The 20,738-nt window shown below is 43.7% G+C and overlaps 1 protein-coding gene across 1 annotated transcript in view; it reads right to left on the reverse strand.

Annotated features, from left to right (window-relative positions):
• Positions 1–2,974: 2,974 nt before the first annotated feature.
• The window catches only part of XPO6 (exportin 6), a 231,999-nt gene continuing 214,235 nt past the window's right edge, over positions 2,975–20,738 (reverse strand). The window contains 3 exon segments of the mRNA XM_033963538.1: positions 2,975–3,714; positions 11,584–11,814; positions 20,446–20,544. Coding sequence (XP_033819429.1) covers positions 3,613–3,714; positions 11,584–11,814; positions 20,446–20,544 — 432 coding nt within the window. The 3' untranslated portion in view covers positions 2,975–3,612.

The raw sequence follows: 20,738 nt of genomic DNA on the forward strand, positions 1-20,738 counted from the left end.
TCTACCACCCTTTCTGTAAAAAAAGTATTTCCTTAGAATAATCCTGAGCCTATCACCTCTTAACTTTATCCTATGCCCTCTCATTCCAGAGCTTCCTTTCAAATGAGACTCAACTCATGCACATTTACGTCATGTAGGTATTTAAACATCTCTATCATATCTCCCCTCTCCCGCCTTTCCTCTAAAGATTGAGATCTTTAAGACTGTCCCCATAATCCTTATAATGAACACCATGCACCATTATAGTAACCTTCCTCTGGACCGATTGCATCCTTTTTATATCTTTTTGAAGGTACAGCCTCCAGAATTGTACACAATAGTCTAAATGAGGTCTCACTAAAGTATTATACAGGAGCATCAGTACATCCTTTTTCCTACTGCCATACCACTCCCTATGCACCTTAGCATCCTTCTAGCTTTAGCTGTCACCTTTCAAGGGATATTTTTCATCCACATTATACCTATCATAAGCACTCTTTATTCTTTTGCAGCACCACAAGGGGACTTTACATGCTCCACTCACTCATGAGATCATTATCGCACCCAGGAAGCAGCTGAATGAGCCAACTAATTGGTTGCTTGATTAGATGAGTTTATGATGATTGACAATCGACATTTAATATTAACATCATGGACATTGGGTTAATGGGTTTTGGGGGTTGCCAAGTGATATTTATTAGTAAAATTTAACCCCAGAATATTAGAACAATGTATATTTCAGAGAGGACCTCAGATCCTCTGCATTTTAATTCAGTAAAATTAATTTTAATGTGTTGCCAATGCCATCCTTGTTCTATAAAGCTGAAGTCCAGGATACTATATCCTGCCAGGTGAAAAGTGGCAGTGACATAGTAACATTGTAGATGACGGCAGATAAAGACCCAAATGGTCCATCCAGTCTGCCCAACCTGATTCAATTTAATTTTTTTTTCTTCTTCTTAGCTATTTCTGGGCAAAGATCCAAAGCTCTGCCTGGTACTGTGCTTAGGTTCCAACTACTGAAGTCTCTGTCAAAGCTCACTCCAGCCCATCCCTCCCAGCCATTGAAGCCCTCCTCAGTCCATCCTCAACCAAATGGCCATATACAGACACAGACCGTGTAAGTCTGCCCAGTACTGGCCTTAGTGGCACTACTAACTCCAGTTCTACTTCAGGACCTGTAGTCTTGCTTCAGTAGTGAAAGTCAAAATTTATAACATGTACCATGGCTCTGTAGCTTCCCATTTCCATTACAGAAACCCAGCTTACGTATCCATATTTTAACTAAAAAATATGATCCTAAGCTTTAAACCATTCAACATTTCTGATACTATGGTGATCCAGATCTAGAGAATGTATCTTTAAAACAGGATACATCCCTACAAATGCCACCCATCATTTGTGTTTGCACTGCTAGTGAAAATCATCTCTTGTTTCCTGCATAGTCTAGACCAGGGGTGTCAAATGTCGGTCCTTGAGGGCCGCAATCCAGTTGGGTTTTCAGGATGTCCCCCAATGAATATGCATGAGATCTATTAGCATACAAAGAATACAGTGCATGCATATTCATTGGGGAAATCCTGAAAACCCGACTGGATTGCGGCCCTCAAGGTCCGACATTTGACACCCCTGGTCTAGTGTCTCTTTCACCACCAACATTTTGCCCCCTTTTATTGTCAATTGTACTGGAATTTTGTAATTAAAATCAATTTATTCTTGTGCAAAAGAACATTTCTGATAACCACAGACTCACTTCATGACAACTGAGAGCAACTTTCTACACTTTAAAACAAAGCAGTGTAAAGCTTTTTGAATATTCCAGAGACATTTTTGACACAGACCCATTCCTCATTTCAGTTGCTTGTGTTGTATTCAGGAGCGAGGTACAACTTTGATACCTGTCTGAGGTTCAAAAGAGGAACAAACAGTGGCCCTTTTACTTGACATTCACTGTGTGGAAGAGGCTATGGAGTAATTTTCAAAAATGTTATGCAAGTCTCCTCAACAACAGGAGATAATTATCAGTATCATAATTCCAAAGGTCATAGTTTTGTCATAATTCCAATTAGGTCATAGTACTCAGTTATCCTTAATACTTAGCCTCCTGAATGCTTAGAATTTGGACTCTGGACCCTAATGGTGTCCCAAGTCCAATAGGAGATTCTGCCATCAGCTCCAGTTTGGTGGAAAAGAGGCCACTGTTAACAGGCCTGGTTGGATTTGGTGTGAGAGAGGCTGATGCCACAAGCCAAGGGCAAGTAAAAGCCTTGACGAGGCTGGAGAAAATAAGAGGAGGGATGAGTCCAGAAGAGAAACCAAACAGAGCAAAAGGCAGAAAGTGAAATTGTGTGAATAAAAAGGCGGAACAAAAACTTCAGGATCATTTTTTCACCCTGGGCTCCTAAAAAATGTGAGCGATATCCAAATTTTTTGAAAATCATTTTCACCCTTATTATGGTGTTTTTTCACAGTACCTGTATCATATGGTTAAAAGCACCATTTTTTGGCACTGTATGGTATTTGTAATGAAGCAGTGATATAGCTAATCTGAATTCTTGTTTTTCATTGTCCATACTGGAGTCCAGTCTTTATAGTTGATGTAGACATTCAAAGAAGACACATGCACGCTGGAGCACAGGACTGGCAGAGAGGTTTCCTGGAATGCCCGAGCCCTATTCTTGATCCTGGCATTAATTGATTTTACATGTGTGTCAGCCTGGGTATCACCTTCTCACTGTTAGTATGATGGGGGCAAGGTCATCTTCCCATAAGTAGTTGCATGTACAGTTCTAGAAAGCTTCAACTAAGATGTGATAGGTTTTTGTTAGGAAGAAAGACACTCTAGAAAAATCAAATTATGTATATCTTTATAAACTTTTCATAGAACATTAAAATGCAAACACAAAATAGGTCCCTATATTAAACTTCCCCCTAAAAATTGGGAAATGAGCAACAAGACTAGGTCCTATTGCACAAAGGAGGCAAAAGTCCACTGTTACCAACAACAAAAGCTTTTTATTTCCATTAAGCATTTTGGGATGGAATGATGTGAACACACACAGACGATGAAAATATCGTCTCTCTGGATCACTGATCCATGTGGAGATGCTTTGAGGCAATTTCAAATCAGGAGGGGAGGAACAGCAGCCTGTACACAGGTAGCTTCATCAGAAGGGTTCTCTGCTCTGATGAGGCGGGAGGCGGGGCAGAGGATGGATCAGCACGGAATGATGCGAAGGTTCTGAATGTCTGAAGTCATCTTTGGCATCTGCCTCATGATTGATAAAAAAAATGGTTTTCATTCATTTTTGTCTTAAGATTTGTCCAAGGACCTTCCAACTGAAATCTTCGGACGTAAACAAAGTGCTAAAAGTTTATTTTAAAAAACAAAACAAATAAAAGAATCAAATGCTTTTCATACTGCCAAAATGCCCTTGTCACTTCTGTGGCGGTGTTAAGACATATCCTGCTGAGAAAGCACAGCTTGGTGTGAGAAGTGGTGGCGGCGCGTGTGAATCCAGCTGTGAATCCTCTTGCGTGTGACTCTGTGTGCCTGTCGCTCCCTTCCACTGTTGGAGAGGGGCAGTGCACGTCCAGCTTTACAGTAATCCCAAGGCAGGCTCAAAGCAGACACTAAAGCTTCACAGTTCCAGGGGGTAAGCTGTTGTTGCACAGTCTATAATAGCGCAGGTCATTCACTAGCCTGTGCACACACTGCGTAAACGAAGGCAGGTCCTAGAAGAGAGCAAAAGCAGAGTAAAGGAAGGAAGATTGTAGTAGGTTCTACCTGATAAAATATCAGCACCCTTCTCATTTCCATTTCTAGATACTATAAAGCAGCATTTGTCAGGTACAAAATACTATGAGGACTCAAACACCCATCCAAGCCCGAGTGCTTTAACATTATACACCACTGTCTTCCTGTGTCAACAAACTCTGCCAACAGTCCAAGATACTTTAATGTTACATAACCAGACTCTCAGTCTCATTCAATCGAATCTGCAGGACATATCTAACAAATTTACTAACATTTGCAAACCTTTAAAAAGTTATGTCTGTATTTTATGCCAATTTATTTACAATTATCATGTACAAATTCACTGGTGAGACTCTCCCCTTAAACTGTGCACATACTTGCAACTCCCCACCTCCTTGTTTGGATTGTTGAACTACTGTGCCTTTTACCAGTTTTGGGGGATATGTGTGCACAGCGAGGTGAAAAAAAGCAAAGATATTTACCTATAGCAAGTGGAACCCAGTACAGACACTAACAAGTGCACTGTCACTTTAAATCTTTAGGCAGTGCTCATACCATGCAGGACCATCAGTTCAGTAACAAAGCTAAGAAACCATAAAGGGGAGGTGGGCGGGTTGTCAGAGTATATGCCTGCTGTTCTCAGAGAACACCTGCTATAGGTAAGTATTTTTGCTTTCTCTAAGGACAAGCAAGCACAATATTCTCACAAGTGGGATTCTCAAGCTGCTAGAATCATGACTCTGGACAAAGATAATGGATAGAAAAAACAAGGAAACAAAATCCCATGATAAACAATTCAAACAGAAAAAGTGAGGAACGGAACAGTACACATCAACTGGGGACTGATACACAGAATTAAGTCTGAATGATGAAAAAATGTACTTTGTTGAGAAAAATAGACCCGGCAAGGTTGGCGTTTCAGCTCAACAACCTGCCTCACATGTATTATCTGAACCAATGGTAGTTACTGCACAGCATGGGAAAATGCTTTCATATGCTACAGACTGCCAACATTGCAGAATCCGAGCAATCACTTGTTGCAAAAAGACTTGTTCCTGCAAAGTATGGGGAAAAACAAGTGATTGCAAACCTGAGCAGGAGACAAATTTGGAAGAAGGGAAGAAGTGTCTTTGCCAGCAGGATGACTAACTAATCTACTAAAGAGGGCTTTAAACTAATAGTGATGGGGCAGGGTGATCAAAGCTTCCAGGTGAGTATAAGCCCTTAGGTAAGTAAATCACTTAATACCTCTACACAGATGGGAAAAGGGGGCAATGTCTGGAAAACAGAATATACTAATGCTCGAAGTATGGGAATAAGATTCTGGATCTAGAAGCTGTGATGGAAGAAGAGGAGTTGAATATAGTGGTGATCACAGAGACATGGTTCAAAGAGAACCATGACTGGGATGTAGTTATACCAGGCTATATAATCTGTTTAGGAAAGACAGGGTAGGAAGAAAAGGAGGAGGAGTAGCGTTATATGTTAAAGAACATATTAAAGCCACACAATTGCAGGATCTGTAGGGCAAAGAAAAGGCACTGTGGGTCAATTTGGAAAGAGGGAATGGTGAATATATTTAAATTGGTGTGATATACAGGCCTCCTTCACAGACAGAAGAAGTAGATAGAGATTTAATAGTAGACATTCAGAATATATCTAAAAAAGGGGAAGTCTTGCTAATAGGTGATTTGAACATGCCGGATGTTGATTGGGGTATCCCTATTGCAGAGTCTTCTAGAAGTAGGGAGATTCTGGATTCAATAGAGTAGATACGCCGGATGGTGTGAATAACATGAAGAAAGACCTGGCGAAGCTTGAAGAATGGTCTGAAATTTGGCAGCTAAAATTTAATGCTAAGAAATGCAAGGTCATGCATTTGGGCTGCAAAAACCAGAGGGAACAGTGCAGATTAGGGAGTGAAGAGCTTATGTGCACGACGGAAGAGCGGGACTTGGGTGTGATTGTATGTGACGATCTTAAGGTGGCCAAACAGATTGAAAACATGACGGCGAAAGCTAGAAGGATGCTAGGTTGCATAGGGAGAGGTATGGCTAGTAGGAGAAAGGAGGTATTGATGCCCCTGTATAAGACTTTGGTGAGACCTCATTTAGAATATTTTGTACAATTCTGGAGGGTGAACCTTCAAAAAGATATAAAAAGAATGGAGTCGGTCCAGAGGAAGACTACTAAAATGGTATGTGGTCTTCATGATAAGGTGTATGGGGACAGACTTAAAGATCTCAATCTGTATACTTTGGAGGAAAGGTGGGAGAGGGGAGATATGATAGAGATGTTTAAATACCTATATAATATAAATGCGCATGAGTCGAGTCTCTTTAATTTGAAAGGAAACTCTGCAATGAGAGGGCATAGGAGGAAATTAAGAGGCGATAGTCTCCAGAGTAATCTAAGGAAATACTTTTTTTACAGAAAGGGTGATAGATGCATGGAACAGTCTCCCAGAAGAGGTTGTGGAGACAGAGACTGTGTCTGAATTCAAAACGGACTGGGATAGGCACGTGGGATCTCTCAGAGAGAGAAAGAGATAATGGTTACTGCGGATAGGCAGACAACATGGGCCATTTGGCCTTTATCTGCCATCATGTTTCTATGTTTTTTCTATGATAGCATGTTGAGCTGTTTGTGATGATGAAGCCTTAATTAACCTTGAACCTATTTAGGCATAGAGCGTCTCACAAATTGCACATTAGATTAGATAAACCAGTTGTCTAAGTAGGGAAATATATGAAACTCCTATGTGCGAAGGGCTTCTGCCTCTACCACTAGGGATTTTGTGAAGATGCAAGGGGCTGAAGCCAGTCCGAAGGGTTAGACATTGTATTGGAAATGTCAAGATCCAATGCAAAAGCAAAGATCTTTCTGTGAGCAGATAGGATGGATATGTGAGTGTAGGCCTCTTCCCAGGATTCCCAGAGAGATGATGCGAAACTTCTCCTTCAACAAGTATTTGTTGAAGCCCCATAGATCTAGAATTGGTTAAGGTCTCAGGTGTTTTTTGGTATCAGGCAATACTTTGAGTACAACTTTGACCCCTCTCCTATAGAGTGATCTGTCAAAACCGCGCCGACAATCCCGCGCAGGACTTGTGCTCTGCCTTAAAACAGTTCCTGTTAGCGCTCTGAGGGTGTATGTGTGTGGGGGAACCCCCATAAACTTACAAGTGTTCGCACTCCTGTTGGGGGTGGGGGGGAACCCGGTGGGGGGGGGAACCCCCTAACACTGAAAACTGCCGAATACCCACAAAATGAAGGAAAATGGCATTTTCTACTGTAATGGGGTTTTCCCCCCTCCCCCATGGAAGCACAAACATTTGTAAGTTTACTGGGGGCTTTCCCCCCATACCCCCCCTCAGAGCACTAACAGGAACTGTTTTAAGGCCACACACATAAGTCCTGTGCGGGATTGTCGGCGCGTTTTTTTCTGGTGCGCTTTAGTTACAGTACCCTCCTACAGAGAACAGGGCCGAGAATTCTTGATGAAGGAAAGTCTTCTGAAAGGAGTTGAAAGGAGACTCTTGAGTGGTTTGGAAGTTTTCTGATCAAATATAAGACATAGCCCTAAGTGACAACCCGAAACACCCACTGATCCATTGTTATAAGAGTCCAATGATGATAGAAGTAGATTAATTTAGCTAGATTGTGAGCCTTCGGGACAGCTAGGGAAATCCAAAGTACCATTTTTATTTATTTAAGAACATAAGAACATAAGCAGTGCCTCCGCCGGGTCAGACCATAGGTCCATCCTGCCCAGAAGTCCGCTCCTGCGGCGGCCCAAACAGGTCACGACCTGTCTGAATCCCAGAAGGGGCCCCCTTGGCACCTTGGTTTCCCATTGAGTCCTATCTTCCCATCGAAGTCCTAACCCTCCGGTCTTGCACATGCACGACCTGGTTGGGTATCTATACTTATTACCTGTTTAGCTTTCTATACCTGTGTTACATCCCAGCACCTCTCTCAGTATCCCACGATCCCTTTATCCCTCAGGAATCCGTCCAATCCCTGTTTGAATCCTTGTACCGTACTCTGCCTGATCACTTCCTCCGGTAGCGCATTCCAAGTGTCCACGACCCTTTGTGTGAAAAAAAACTTCCTTGCATTTGTTTTGAATCTATCTCCCTTCAGTTTCTCCGAATGCCCCCTCGGAGAAACTGAAGGGAGATAGGTTCAAAACAAATGCAAGGAAGTTTTTTTTCACACAAAGGGTCGTGGACACTTGGAATGCGCTACCGGAGGAAGTGATCAGGCAGAGTACGGTACAAGGATTCAAACAGGGATTGGACGGATTCCTGAGGGATAAAAGGATCGTGGGATACTGAGAGAGGTGCTGGGATATAACACAGGTATAGAAAGCTAAACAGGTAATAATGTATCTTTAATCTATCTTCATTGTAAACCGCTTTGAACCTCACGGTATAACGGTATATAAGAAATCAAATCAAATCAAATTAATTGCTTATTCCTCCCAGTCTTTCCACTGTAAGCATGAGAAATTTTGGCAATGTTATCTCTAGAAAGGAGTCAAAATGAGGACGGCTGTTTGAACCGAGATTGAGGTTGTGATTTCTGTGTCCTTTGCCTTTCATGGGGTCCTGAGCAGGCAGTCTAGAAGATGAAGATGGCCAATTATAATCCTGTCTGTATAAGGCAGAATATAGAAGATTGAGAGGTTTGTGGTTTAAATAAAGTGGTCATAGTATCTTTCCGGCGAGTTTCTGATCTTATCTGTCACCTCTTCAATTTTATCCCCAAACAGGTTGTCGCCCTTACAAGGAATATTGGAAAGGTGATCTTGAACCAAAGTTTCCAGATCAGATACTTTAAACCAGGCCAAATGGTGCATTGTAATTGCTACTGCAGATGTTTGCTTTCCCTGGAATAATTCTCTCTGGAGGTTTTTAAATCCAAACGCCTCCTTAGAGGCGAACCAACCCTTCTTGTTCTATCCTCCCCTTCCTCGCATTTATATATATATCTCTTTTTATCTCAATGTATTTTTTGCAACCTCATGTACTTACCTTCCCCGTGATGTTAGTCTTAAGTTATGTAATCCCCCCTTCACTAAATTCGGTGATGGGTTTTTCCCCCCCTTTTTTAACATTTGCTTTTAAATCTATTTTATTAATTGTAAACTGCCTAGATATTCTTTTGTGATACACGGTATCTCAAGATATTAATAAGCTTAGAAACTTCAGGAAGAAACATTAAATGCATTGAAAGTTCTTAGATAATTGTTGAAATTGTTTTAGTTTGTCTGGAGAGAGGAATTTCTCAAACTCTGGCAGTTGTTTAAGGATTTAAAATAAATGGACATGCAGAATTAGCAGTTCATTATTCTATTAATGAGCATAGATGATTGGAAAAGGCGTTTGCTAAAAGAGTCCAATGTCCCGGCTTTTCTGCCAGAACAGCAGAAGTGTAAAATTGTACGCTACGTGATAATTTGATACAGATTCCACAACTAATAAACAATGCTGAAGTTGAGTTCTGTCAAAACCTGAACACTTTTTGAATTCTATACATTGGGGCTCATTTTTAATGCACTTAGACACACAAAGTACCACAGGCAACTATGGTACTTTGTGTGTCTAAGTGCTTTGAAAATGAGCACCACAGTGTCTATCTTTGTAGACGCTACCTGGACTGACAGGATTCTAAGAACATAAGAACTGCTATCTCCGAATCAGACCTTCAGTCCATCGAGTCCGGCGATCCGCACATGTGGTGGCCCAGCCAGGTGTACAACTGGCGTATTTTTAGTCACCCATATCCCTCTATGCCTCTTGTAAGGAGATGTGCATCTAGTTTGCTTTTAAATCCTAGAATGGTCAATTCCGCAATAACCTCCTCAGAGAGGGCATTCCAGGTGTCCACCACTCGCTGTGTGAAGCAGAACTTCCTGATATTTGTCCTGGACTTGTCTTCCCTCAGCTTCAGTCCATGTCCTCTTGTCCGTGTCACATTGGACATTGATAATAACTTTTTTCCTGCTCTATTTTGTTGACTCCTTTCAGTATTTTTGAAAGTCTCGATCATATCCCCTCATAGTCTCCTCTTCTCAAGGGAGAACACTCCCAGTCTCTTAAGTCGTTCCTCATATTCCAAGTTCGCCATACCTTCTATTAGCTTCGTTGCTCGTCTCTGCACCCTCTCTAGCAGTTTTATATCCTTCTTTAGGTTGGGAGACCAATGTTGGACACAGTATTCCAAGTGTGGTCTGACCATTGCTCTATAAAGCGGCATTATAACTTTCTCCAATCTACTCCCAGTTCTTAATGCGTCTTCCATTACCCTATGCAAAGGTACTTCAATGCATTCATTTGGAGTTCAAAAAGTTCACAACAAGATTCCTCCTCTGTTTCCATTTTGATGGGAAAGCCTGCCTCACTTGCATCATTGAGGAGGAAGGGACGGATCAGAAGGTATACAACAGGATTCTTCTGCCGAGTATTCTGGCAAATTCTTGTCTGAATGACTGGAGAGATCCAAGCCAGAGTCCTCAAAGTATTCCCTATTAGGTGAATCAGGGAGTGTGCATTGAGGTGTAGGCTGATGGGCTGATCCAGGAGATAACTCCTCCACCAATGACTATGCATGTGTTGAGTGGGTCCATGAGGTCCCTGATGCTCGACATCGAACAGGGGTGTGTGACTCTACAGTAAACCTGAAAACTCTTGTTCGAACATGCTGGTACTGGAAGAGACATTGGTGTGGAGCAGTTTGCTTCTGCTGGATGTCAGGGCATAGAAGACCTCGATTTTTGAGGTACGCCTACAAGGAGATATCAGCTGGATGGAAGGAGAGCAGTCCACCATGTGTTGACACCTACTATGCGTCAGGGAAGTTGATGCTTGGAAGGACACAGTGCCATGCCTAGAAGGGGAAGAATGCTTGTGCTTTCTTAGCTGTTTTATGTACTGAATCCCTTGATGCATGAAGCATAGACCAAAGAGGAAGTAGAGTCCTGTATCTGTTGAGCTCAATGCCCTGGATGTGGAGTTGATGCACTCGGCACCGATGCTGATGCCCAAAGTCAGAGGAGGCTGGGGTCTCAGGCCTGAGTCTCATTGCTATGCTCAATGTTGATGTGGCATTGAAAAGTTTTTTTGAAACCAACGTTTTTGGGCTTTCAGTGACCTCTTTTGTAATGCAGAAACAGAAGTCACAGCAATGTTCAGGACCCAGGACACACCAATTATATGGTCAGAGCCTGAAATGTCTGATTACATCGAGAACATTTCTTAAAGCCTTTCGGTACCCTATGTCATGAAGGGAAAAAACCCCAGATGCTGTTAAAGGGCTCAAAGGCCTGGGGAAATTTGAGTAACTAGGATGCCAAAAATGGTTGACATTTCCAGGAGGAAAAAAGGGCTGAAGGCATTTGACAAAAATGATCTAAAGATGGGTAAAATACTGGAACACAATAAAAAAAATTATAAGGAAAAATAAGTATGGAAGGGCAAAAGTTTGACGCACTGAAAACTGAAAATACACCTTCTCAGTTCTGTGGAAAACGAAGAACTGATGGTCCTGTGAGCAGACGCTGGGCGGGAAGGCACCGGCATGTGCACAGTATGAGTACCGCCTAAAGATTTAAAGTGACAGTGCACCTGTTAGTATCTGCACTGTGGATGACATCACCCACATGAGAGAATAATAATATGCCTGCTTGTTCTTGGAGAACCTCTGTTCTATCTGTCCTACTTTTCTCCCACATCAAACATACATCTCTTTCTCTTCAGGAAATCTGTTCCCTACCCCTCACTGTGCATGCATCCTAGTCACCTCCTAGTCACTACCGCTCCACTCCCCTACATGCTCCCTTACTCTGTCCATCTTGAAATTCCTGCCCAGTACATTCTTCTGGTTGGAGTCGATGCCATCACAGCCACTCAGGAACTCTGGCAGGAAGGCAGAATAGAAACTGTCAAAGTCAACAGAGGCCATGTTATAGACTGCAATGCCAATTTCCTCTTGCAGCAGGTCATGGGATTTGTGGATCAGCACCTGAAGCAGCACATTCACAAACTGCAGCAGCATGGTGGTCCGGAAGATTTTCTGCATGAGTGAAGGTACAAGAAACGCTTAATACAACAGACCAAGATTTGCTTTGCAGTTAAAGTTGTATTCAAAACTCAGGCCATGTCAAAGATACATTTCATTTAGGCGTTGATTACACAATAAGTTAAAATTTGCAAATTTTGGAGAAAGTTAGAGACAAAGGAGCATAGGGCATGGCACTAGGAGACATGGATGCTGTTTGCTTATTTTTCTTTCCCATAGTAAATGCTTCAGAGGTCTTCCATTTTCTGGTAATGCTAGGGTGTGGGGAATGAAGCATCCCTTAAGTTGGCTGCGGGCTTCTTGTGCCACTTTATTAGGAACAATAACATCTAAATATGTGCGAGTTGTTTCTCCCTTTTAAGGATGCAAGATTCTACACTTTAATGCTAGGCACTATGAGGAAAACATTTCAAGTTGACTCTTCAAATTATTTACACTAAAGGGCTCTCAAAAGAGACATCATTTTTCTCCTTAATCCTTTTATGTCCTTACATCTTCCTGGTCCTTTAGGTTTTCACCTGATGTGGTCAGGAGACTTCATTTGCAGACACCCCTCTTCTGCTTTCTCTCCCATCTAACCCTCCATTGAATATTCCTTCAGCTAAGGGAATCTTGGCACAAGTGCCAGGTCTAGGAATTCAACACTAAAAAGCCCCTGAGCCATTAGCCTAACCCACATTTCATTTTTAACAAACATACTCTCCATCACTTAGCAAAAGGACATCTAGTGAAGGAACAAATGTGAAGTGAGTAGAAGACATCAGAAAAAGAGATTATGTACTTAACCTGGTAAGCTCTTTTCCAGGTCCTAGAGAGCCGGAGCCAGGTCAGGTTTTCAGGATATCCACAATGAATATGTATGAGATGGATTTGCATACTCTGCCTCCTTGAGATGCAAATCTATCTGATGCACATTTATTGTGGATATCCTGAAAACCTGACCTAGCTCCAGCTCTCGAGGACCGGAATTGCCTACCCCTGTTCTAGACAATAGGGTTATTTCCCCATATTCGCATGCTGCACAAGGAATCTACTCCTGATTTTTCACTTTGCCTCCAGTGCACTTCACAGATCAGTTTACTGCCCTCTACAGTCAGTACCCAAGCATAGAGACACACCCACATATGTGAAGTACAGGCACCTTTAACAACAGGCTAAACAGCACAGTTACTTACCGTAACAGTTGTTATCCAGGGACAGCAGGCAGATATTCTCAACAGTGGGTGACGTCACTGACGGAGCCCCGCAGCGGACAGCCTTGAAAGCAGACTTGCTTGAAGATCTTTATAAGAGCTTCCGAGTGCTGCTCTGCACATGCGCGAGTGCCTTCCCACCCGAGTTAGGGCGCGCGTCTCCTGTGAGGTACCTCAGTTCAGATACCTAGCTAAGAAGCCAACCAGGGGAGGAGGGTGGGTTGTGAGAATATCTGGCTGCTGTCCCTGCATAACAACTGTTACGGTAAGTAACTGTGCTTTATCCCAGGACAAGCAGGCAGCATATTCTCAACAGATAGGTGACCTCCAAGCTAAGCATAATGGGATGGAGGGAGAGTTGGCAAGTTAAGAAAAGAGATTTTGCAAAACAGATTGGCCAAAATGGCCATCCCTTCTGGAGAACGTATCCAGACAGTAATGAGAGGTGAATGTATGAACCGAGGACCAAGTGGCAGCCTTGCAGATTTCCTCAATAGGAGTTGATCTGAGGAAAGCTACAGACGCCGCCATTACTCTAACTCTGTGGCCCGTGACTCGATCCTGCAGAGGGAGACCAGCCTAAGCATAGCAGAAAAAGATGCAAGCAGCCATCCAGTTGGAGATGGTGCGCTTCGAGACAGGATGCCCCAACTTATTTGGATCGAAGGAGATGAAAAGTTGTGGGGCTGTTCTGTGAGGTTGAGTGCATTGCAAGTAGAAAGCCAAGGCACGCTTGCAGTCCAAAGTATGGAGAGCCACTTTTCCAGGGTGAGAATGAGGCTTTGGAAAAAATACTGGAAGAATAATAGATTGATTGATGTGAAATTCTGACACAACATTAGGCAAGAATTTGGGATAAGTACGGAGGACTACTTTGTCATGGTAGAAAACTGTGAAAGGTGGATCCGTAGCCAAAGCTTGTAACTCACTGACTCTTCGAGCAGACGTGAGGGCAATCAGGAAAACTACTTTCCAAGTAAGGTACTTGAGATGAGCCTTATCAATTGGTTCAAATGGAGGCTTCATCAATTGAGCCAAGACAACATTGAGATCCCAGACCACTGGAGGTGGTTTGAGTGGTGGATAAACGTTTAAAAAACACCTTTAATAAAGCGGGAAACCATAGGGTGTGCAGACAGAGGTCTCCCATCAAGAGGCTGATGAAAAGCAGCAATCACACTGAGATGGACTCGGTTAGATGTAGACTAGAGTCCAGATTGTGATAAGTGAAGTAAATAGTCCAAATCAGAAGCCAAGGAGGTAGACATTGGCTCCATATGGTGAGTGGAACACCAAGCAGAAAATCTAGTCCATTTATGGTCATAACATTGCCTAGTGGACAGCTTTCTGGAAGCTACCAAAACATCCTGTACAGGCTGAGAAAATTGTAGAGAGTCTGTTAGGTGGAAAGGTACCAAGCTGTTAAATGTAGAGACTGCAGGTTGGGATGTAGCAAGGAACCCTGACTCTGAGTAAGCAAAGAAGGAAAAACCGGTAGAAGCAGAGGCTCCCTGGTGCTGAGTTGAAGTAGAAGGGATTACCATGGTTGTCTGGGCTACCAAGGAGCTATCAGAATCATGGTGGCTTGTTCTGTCTTGAGTTTGACAAGAGTCTTGAGAATCAGAGGGAATGGAGGGAAGGCATAGAGAAACTGACCCGTCCAATCCAGTAGGAAAGCATCTGCCTCAAGACGCTGGGGTGAGTATATTTGAGAACAGAATTGAGGCAGCTTGTTGTTGAAGGGAGAGGAAAAGAGGTCTATTTGAGGAGTCCCCCATCGAGCAAACATTTGACATAGAGGCGAAGAATTGAGTGTCCATTCGTGTGGTTGCAGAAGACGACTCAACTTGTCCGCCAGACAGTTGTGCTGACCCTGAATGTAGACAGCTCTGAGAAAGATGTTGTGATGGATTGCCCAATCCCACAGCTTCAGAGCTTCTTGACAAAGGGAGTGAGATCCCGTACCTCCCTGTTTGTTGACATAGTACATGGCGACTTGGTTGTCCGTCCAGACAAGGGCTACCTTGTCGTGAAGAAGGTATTGAAAAGCTTTGAGGGCATTGAAAATCATTGAGTTCCAACAGATTGATGTGACAAAGACGGTCCGCAAGAGACCAATGACCTTGGGTACGGAGACCGTCTAGATGGGCTCCCCATGCGTAGGTTGAAGAGTCTGTTGTGAGAACCTTCTGATGAGGGAGAATGTGGAACAGCAAACCTCTGGAAAGATTGGAAGAGAGCATCCACCAGTGGAGAGACTGCTTCAACAAAGGAGTTACTGTAATTTGTTGAGAAAGCAGGTCGGTAGCTTGAGATGCCTGGGTCCATTGAGGTATGCGAAGGTGAAGTCTGGCAAAAGGTGTCACGTGAACTGTAGAAGCCATGTGACCGAGCAGAACCATCATTTGTCTTGCTGAAATTGATGCGAGATGAGACACTTGATGGCAAAGGTGAATGAGGATATCCTGATGTGATGGAGGTAGAAATGCTCTGAGCTGAACCGTGTCTAGAGTGGCCCCCAATGAACTGGAGAGATTGAGATGGGGGTCAATTGGGATTCGAACCCCAGACTTTGGAGGAACGAAATAGTCTGTTGACACACTGCAATAACCCCTTGTTGAGAGGGGGCTTTGATGAGCCAATCGTCCAGGTATGGAAAAACTTGAAGACCCTGGATATGGAGGGCTGCAGCCACCACCATCAGACACTTCATGAAGACTCTGGGGAATGAGGCGAGTCCGAATGGAAGAACTCTGTATTGGAGATGAAGATTCCCCACCTGAAATCTTAAATACTTGCGAGAGGCTGGATGAATTGGGATATAAGTGTAAGCCTCTTTGAGATCCAGGGGCATAGCCAATCTCCCTGATTCATCAGGGAATACAGAGTTGGTAAAGAAAGTATCCAAAATTTCTCTTTGACTAGAAATTTGTTGAGGACTCTGAGATCCAGAATGGGTCGCAAATCCCACGTCTTCTTTGGGCCGAGAAAATAACGGGAATAAAAGCCCATGTCCTGTTGGTTTAAGGGAACTTCCTCGACAGCTCGAAGGCGAAGAAGAGCCTGAGCTTCCTGAAGAAGAAGGGGAAGTTGCAACAATATTGAAAGACACTCTCTTGGAGGGTGATCTGGAGGCACCTGAAGAAAGTGTAGTTAGTATCCCTCCCGAAGGATGGTGAGAACCCAGAGATCCGAGGTGATCATCTCCCACCGGTTGTAAAAGTGGTATAGACGACCTCCTATGGGCAGAAGAGAATTGTGATGCAGGGAGGTTGGCATGCTCAGACTGGGAATGTCAAAAAGATTGAGCAAATTTAGACACAGCAGGAGTTTGAGCCTTCTGCTGCCATTGTTGCTGTGAAGGTCTTCTAGGCGGAAGCCTGGAGAAAGCTGGTGTCGTTTTTTGAGGATAACGACGTGGTGGTTGCTTATATGGTGAGCAGGAGGAGTCTTAGGCTTGGGCGAAGCAAGGAAGCAAAAGAGCGCTCATGTTCAGAGAGGCGCTTTGTAGCAGCTTCAATAGAATCATCAAAGAGTTCATTCCCCTGGCAAGGCAAGTTCGCTAGACAGTCCTGCAGATTAACATAGAAACATAGAAATCGACGGCAGATAAGGGCCAAGGCCCATCCAGTCTGCCCACCCTAATGACCCTCCCCTGCCTTTACTTTGTGAATAGAACCCACGTGTCGATCCCATTTGGCCTTAAAATCAGGCACGCTGTTGGCCTCAATCACCTGAAGTGGAAGACCATTCCAGCGATCCACCACCCTTTCGGTGAAAAAGAATTTCCTGGTGTCACCGTGCAGTTTCCCGCCTCTGATTTTCCACGGGTGTCCTATTGTTGCCGTGGGACCCCTGAAAAAGAAGATATCTTCTTCTACCCTCGATGCGGGCCCGTGAGATACTTGAACGTCTCGATCATGTCTCCCCTCTCCCCTGCGCTCCTCGAGCGAGTATAGCTGTAATTTATCTAACCGTTCTTCGTACGGGAGATCCTTCAGTCCGAGGACCATCCGGGTGGCCATTCTCTGGACCGATTCCAGCCTCAGCACATCCTTACGGTAATGTGGCCTCCAGAATTGCACACAGTATTCCAGGTGCGGTCTCACCATGGATCTATACAAAGGCATAATGACTTCAGGCTTTACGGCTGACGAAACCCCTGCGTATGCAACCTATGATTTGTCTTGCCTTGGAAGAAGCTTGCCTCACTTGATTGGCAGCCTTCATGTCCTCACTGACGATCACCCCTAAGTCTCGTTCTGCAAACTGTTCTTGTTAGGATCTCGCCATTAAGGGTATAAGTCCTGCATGGATTCTGGGTACCCAGGTGCATAACTTTGCATTTTTTGGCATTGAAGCTGAGCTGCCATGTCTTAGACCAGCTCTCTAGTAAGAGTAGATCTGCATCATATTGTCGGACATTGAATTTTTTATCTATTATTCTCCAGCGAAAATCATTGAAGCAGTAGCTCATATTAAAAAATAAATCCCCTGATGCAGCCGTAGGGCGAAACAGGGCCTAACAAATCTGAAACTGTTGAAAAGCGGCATATGGACACCGCTAAAACTGTAGCTGCAGTGATTTTGAGCTATTAGAAGGCAACAAGATAAGTGTTTACTTCTCTATAAAATTATAAAAGTTAGTAAAAAGTACAAAAGCTAATAAAACGTTAAAAAGCTGAAAATATAAGAGCTAAGTGTAACGGTAAAATACAAGACCAAGGATGTATTTCTCTATGTCAATATTATTATTGGCATAGTTTGTTTCACAGGTTTTACCCTGGGAAACACTGAGGTCTTTACCGTTTTCACAAATGAAGAAGGTGTAGCACTGGATTTCTGATAGCATTATATGAGTATCATTTAGTGTGGCTATTAATTTTGGATATTCGGCTTGTATCTTACATAGTAATTGTGGCTATAAAATAAGCCAGGTGTATACCTGGCAGGGCCTCCGCGTGTGCGGATCGCCGGTCTTGATGGACCGAAGTCTGATCCGGAGATGGCGCTTCTTATGTTCTTATGAGACAGGCGCGTGCAACAAAAGATGTCGCAATAGCACCTTTGATGCCCAATTGGCTGTTTCAAAAAGTTTCCTGAGGACCACATCCACACGGTGGTCCTGTATAATCTTTCAATACAACTCTCCTGCCACTGGGAAGAGAGGCGTGCTTGGTTACTTATGCCACCAAGGAATACACCTTTGGCTGCCCCAAAAGCTGCTGACACTCCTGTGCTAGCGGATACAAGCAGGACATAGCCCTAGCACTCTTCAAAGGACCTTCTGGAGAGTCAAACTGTTCTGAGACTATAAAACTCATGTCTGGATGCTAGGGAAAGGTCACAGATTCTGAGCGCACAGTACAAAGCCAGGGAGAAGAAGAAGTGGATGGAGTCGGCTGAGCCACTAAGTTCAATTCTTGCAAGGATTCAGCAATAATCCTTGCAATTGGGCAGAGCCGCAAACTTAAAAAAATCGCAGGACAGCAGGATCATCACCAGGATTCAGAGCCTCCAAGAGATCCACGGATCCAACACCCAAGTCCAGATCCCCTGATCCAGGAAGGGCTGCACTGTCAAACAATGGATCAGAAAGGACAGGATCAGTGTCCAGCTCCCCTAGAACCTGCGCTGGAGGAACAACAGCTGGAGTGGGCATCCCCAAGGGATGGATGAGGACATCCCCCAAGGGATGTCACATCATCCAAAAATGCCTTAGAGGGGGACGGAGACTGCCCAGCAGCAGAACATCTGCTTTGAAACTCTGACCACAAAAACTTCATAACGTCAAAGAAAGTATCTGGTCCCTGGGGCATAGAGTCACCCTTAGAAGATTTACACTTGCGCATATTAGGCTGTGGAGACCGAAGAACCAGCCATGCAGAGCCCCGAAAGCAATGTAGGCTGCCACACCGGGCTAGCCAAGTGTTCAATCACCTGCTTCTGTGAAGAGGCAGCTGAGCTGGTTGCTCCAGCCCCTTCCTGCAGCGCTACACAGCATGTGGTGCAAGGATGTTCCAAAAGCACTAAATCTGCACAAGCCTGGCATGAATTCACATGAGGAGATCCTGAGAACTCCATCCCAGCAGTTTTCCAGGAAGAAAAAGAAAAAATAAAGATCACTAAAATCCAACATGGCTGTGCCACTGTCTGACTATGCCTCCACTCCTGCAGACCACCGGATGTGCACCAGGACGGGCAGAGATGCGAAAATGCAGCAAGTATGCTGTGGGACACCGCTGAGCCCCCTAAGCTTGCCTAACAGTCTGCGCTCGACCCCACTTAACAGAAGGTGAGACTACTTCAGGGACGGCCTTGAGAACCAATGAAAACTATGCAGACTGGCTAACAGCTACAGACTGAAATCTGGGAATTCTCAATCAGGCAGAGCTCCAATCTGACTGAAACATGAATATACCCGCAACAGAGATGAAACTATTTCAAATTTAAAACAATAAAATGAGAGCAGAACACACACAGCTGCAGTCATGTGAGCAGAAGGAGAAGACTGCAGAGGGCATTAAACTGATCTGTGAAGTATACTGGAGGCAGAATGAAAAATCCGGAGTGGATATCTTCTGCAGAATGCAAGTATGGGGAAATAACCCTATTGTCTAGAATGTTTCGCCTATTGCACTGGAAAAATAATATTTCTATACACTAAAAAAAGTGAAAGACTTCCCCCACAAAAAGAAACAGGCAGCTACTATGCTGTTAACTAGTTATTTTGCCTGTGCAGTAACTTGAACCTGTGACTAGCTATTTACACAGTGCTGAACAGCTATGTGCAGTGATTTTGTAAAATAGACAGAATAAAGGGTGGCTTATCCATTTCAGAGCACAGATAGTGCACTGTGAAGGATAGCACAAGTGAAAGCGTATGTGCAGTAGATAAATTAAGGAGGTTGGAGTAGACATGAAAGGTAACAAAGTTAACATCTTTTAGTTCCAAACTCACCAAAAAGAAGCTTGAGTGATGATCAAAAGGGAAAGTGTATAATTAGTGCTGTTCCCTACACCCCATAAATACCCTGAAGTTGTGTTCAAATGACCTAGGACATGACGGGAGAAGACACCAGCAGCAAATGGCAGTATCAAGAAACATACAAGGCTGCAGCTATTTGATGGCATCAGCTAGAGCACTGCTAGCGTAACAGAAGCTTGCACATTTTCTACTGATCAATAAGACCATGTGATCATCTGAAATGCCTTAACCTTGGGACAGTAAAAGTAAAGCCGGGCTGCACTCATTCTGTACAATGTACAAAGGGGTGGGGGGGGGGGGGGGGCTAGAATTAACTAAAACTCCTGTGCCTTTTCTTACCCTGATATCTAAAGGTTTACAGTAAGCCTTGTATGTCCTCTGGACTAAGAATCTCTTTGGTATTTGTTGTAGCTCATGTGCTCCCCCGACATGACTACTACTCACTTTATGGTACAACTTCTGCTTGGTGTTAAGAGTTTCCAAGTAGAACAGATTCTGTCTGAAGAGATGGATATCAGGCTGCAAGAAGGACTGTCCAAATGCCTGCAAGAAACCAAGAACATCTGTCCATGAGCAGCACCAAGTAGAAAGACTGTTCAATGGGAAAGATTTGCTGGAGTAACGCTGCTGGTTAACAGTTGCTTGGTCTGTGAAGGTAGCCTTGCTTTCATTAGCTTTGCCTGATCTTGTTCCTAAAGATAGCTATTTCACCGCCACCCCCATACCTCCTTAATCCA

Source organism: Geotrypetes seraphini, chromosome 11 (genome assembly GCF_902459505.1).
Source record: "Geotrypetes seraphini chromosome 11, aGeoSer1.1, whole genome shotgun sequence".
In the NCBI taxonomy this organism is placed as follows: Eukaryota; Metazoa; Chordata; class Amphibia; order Gymnophiona; family Dermophiidae; genus Geotrypetes; species Geotrypetes seraphini.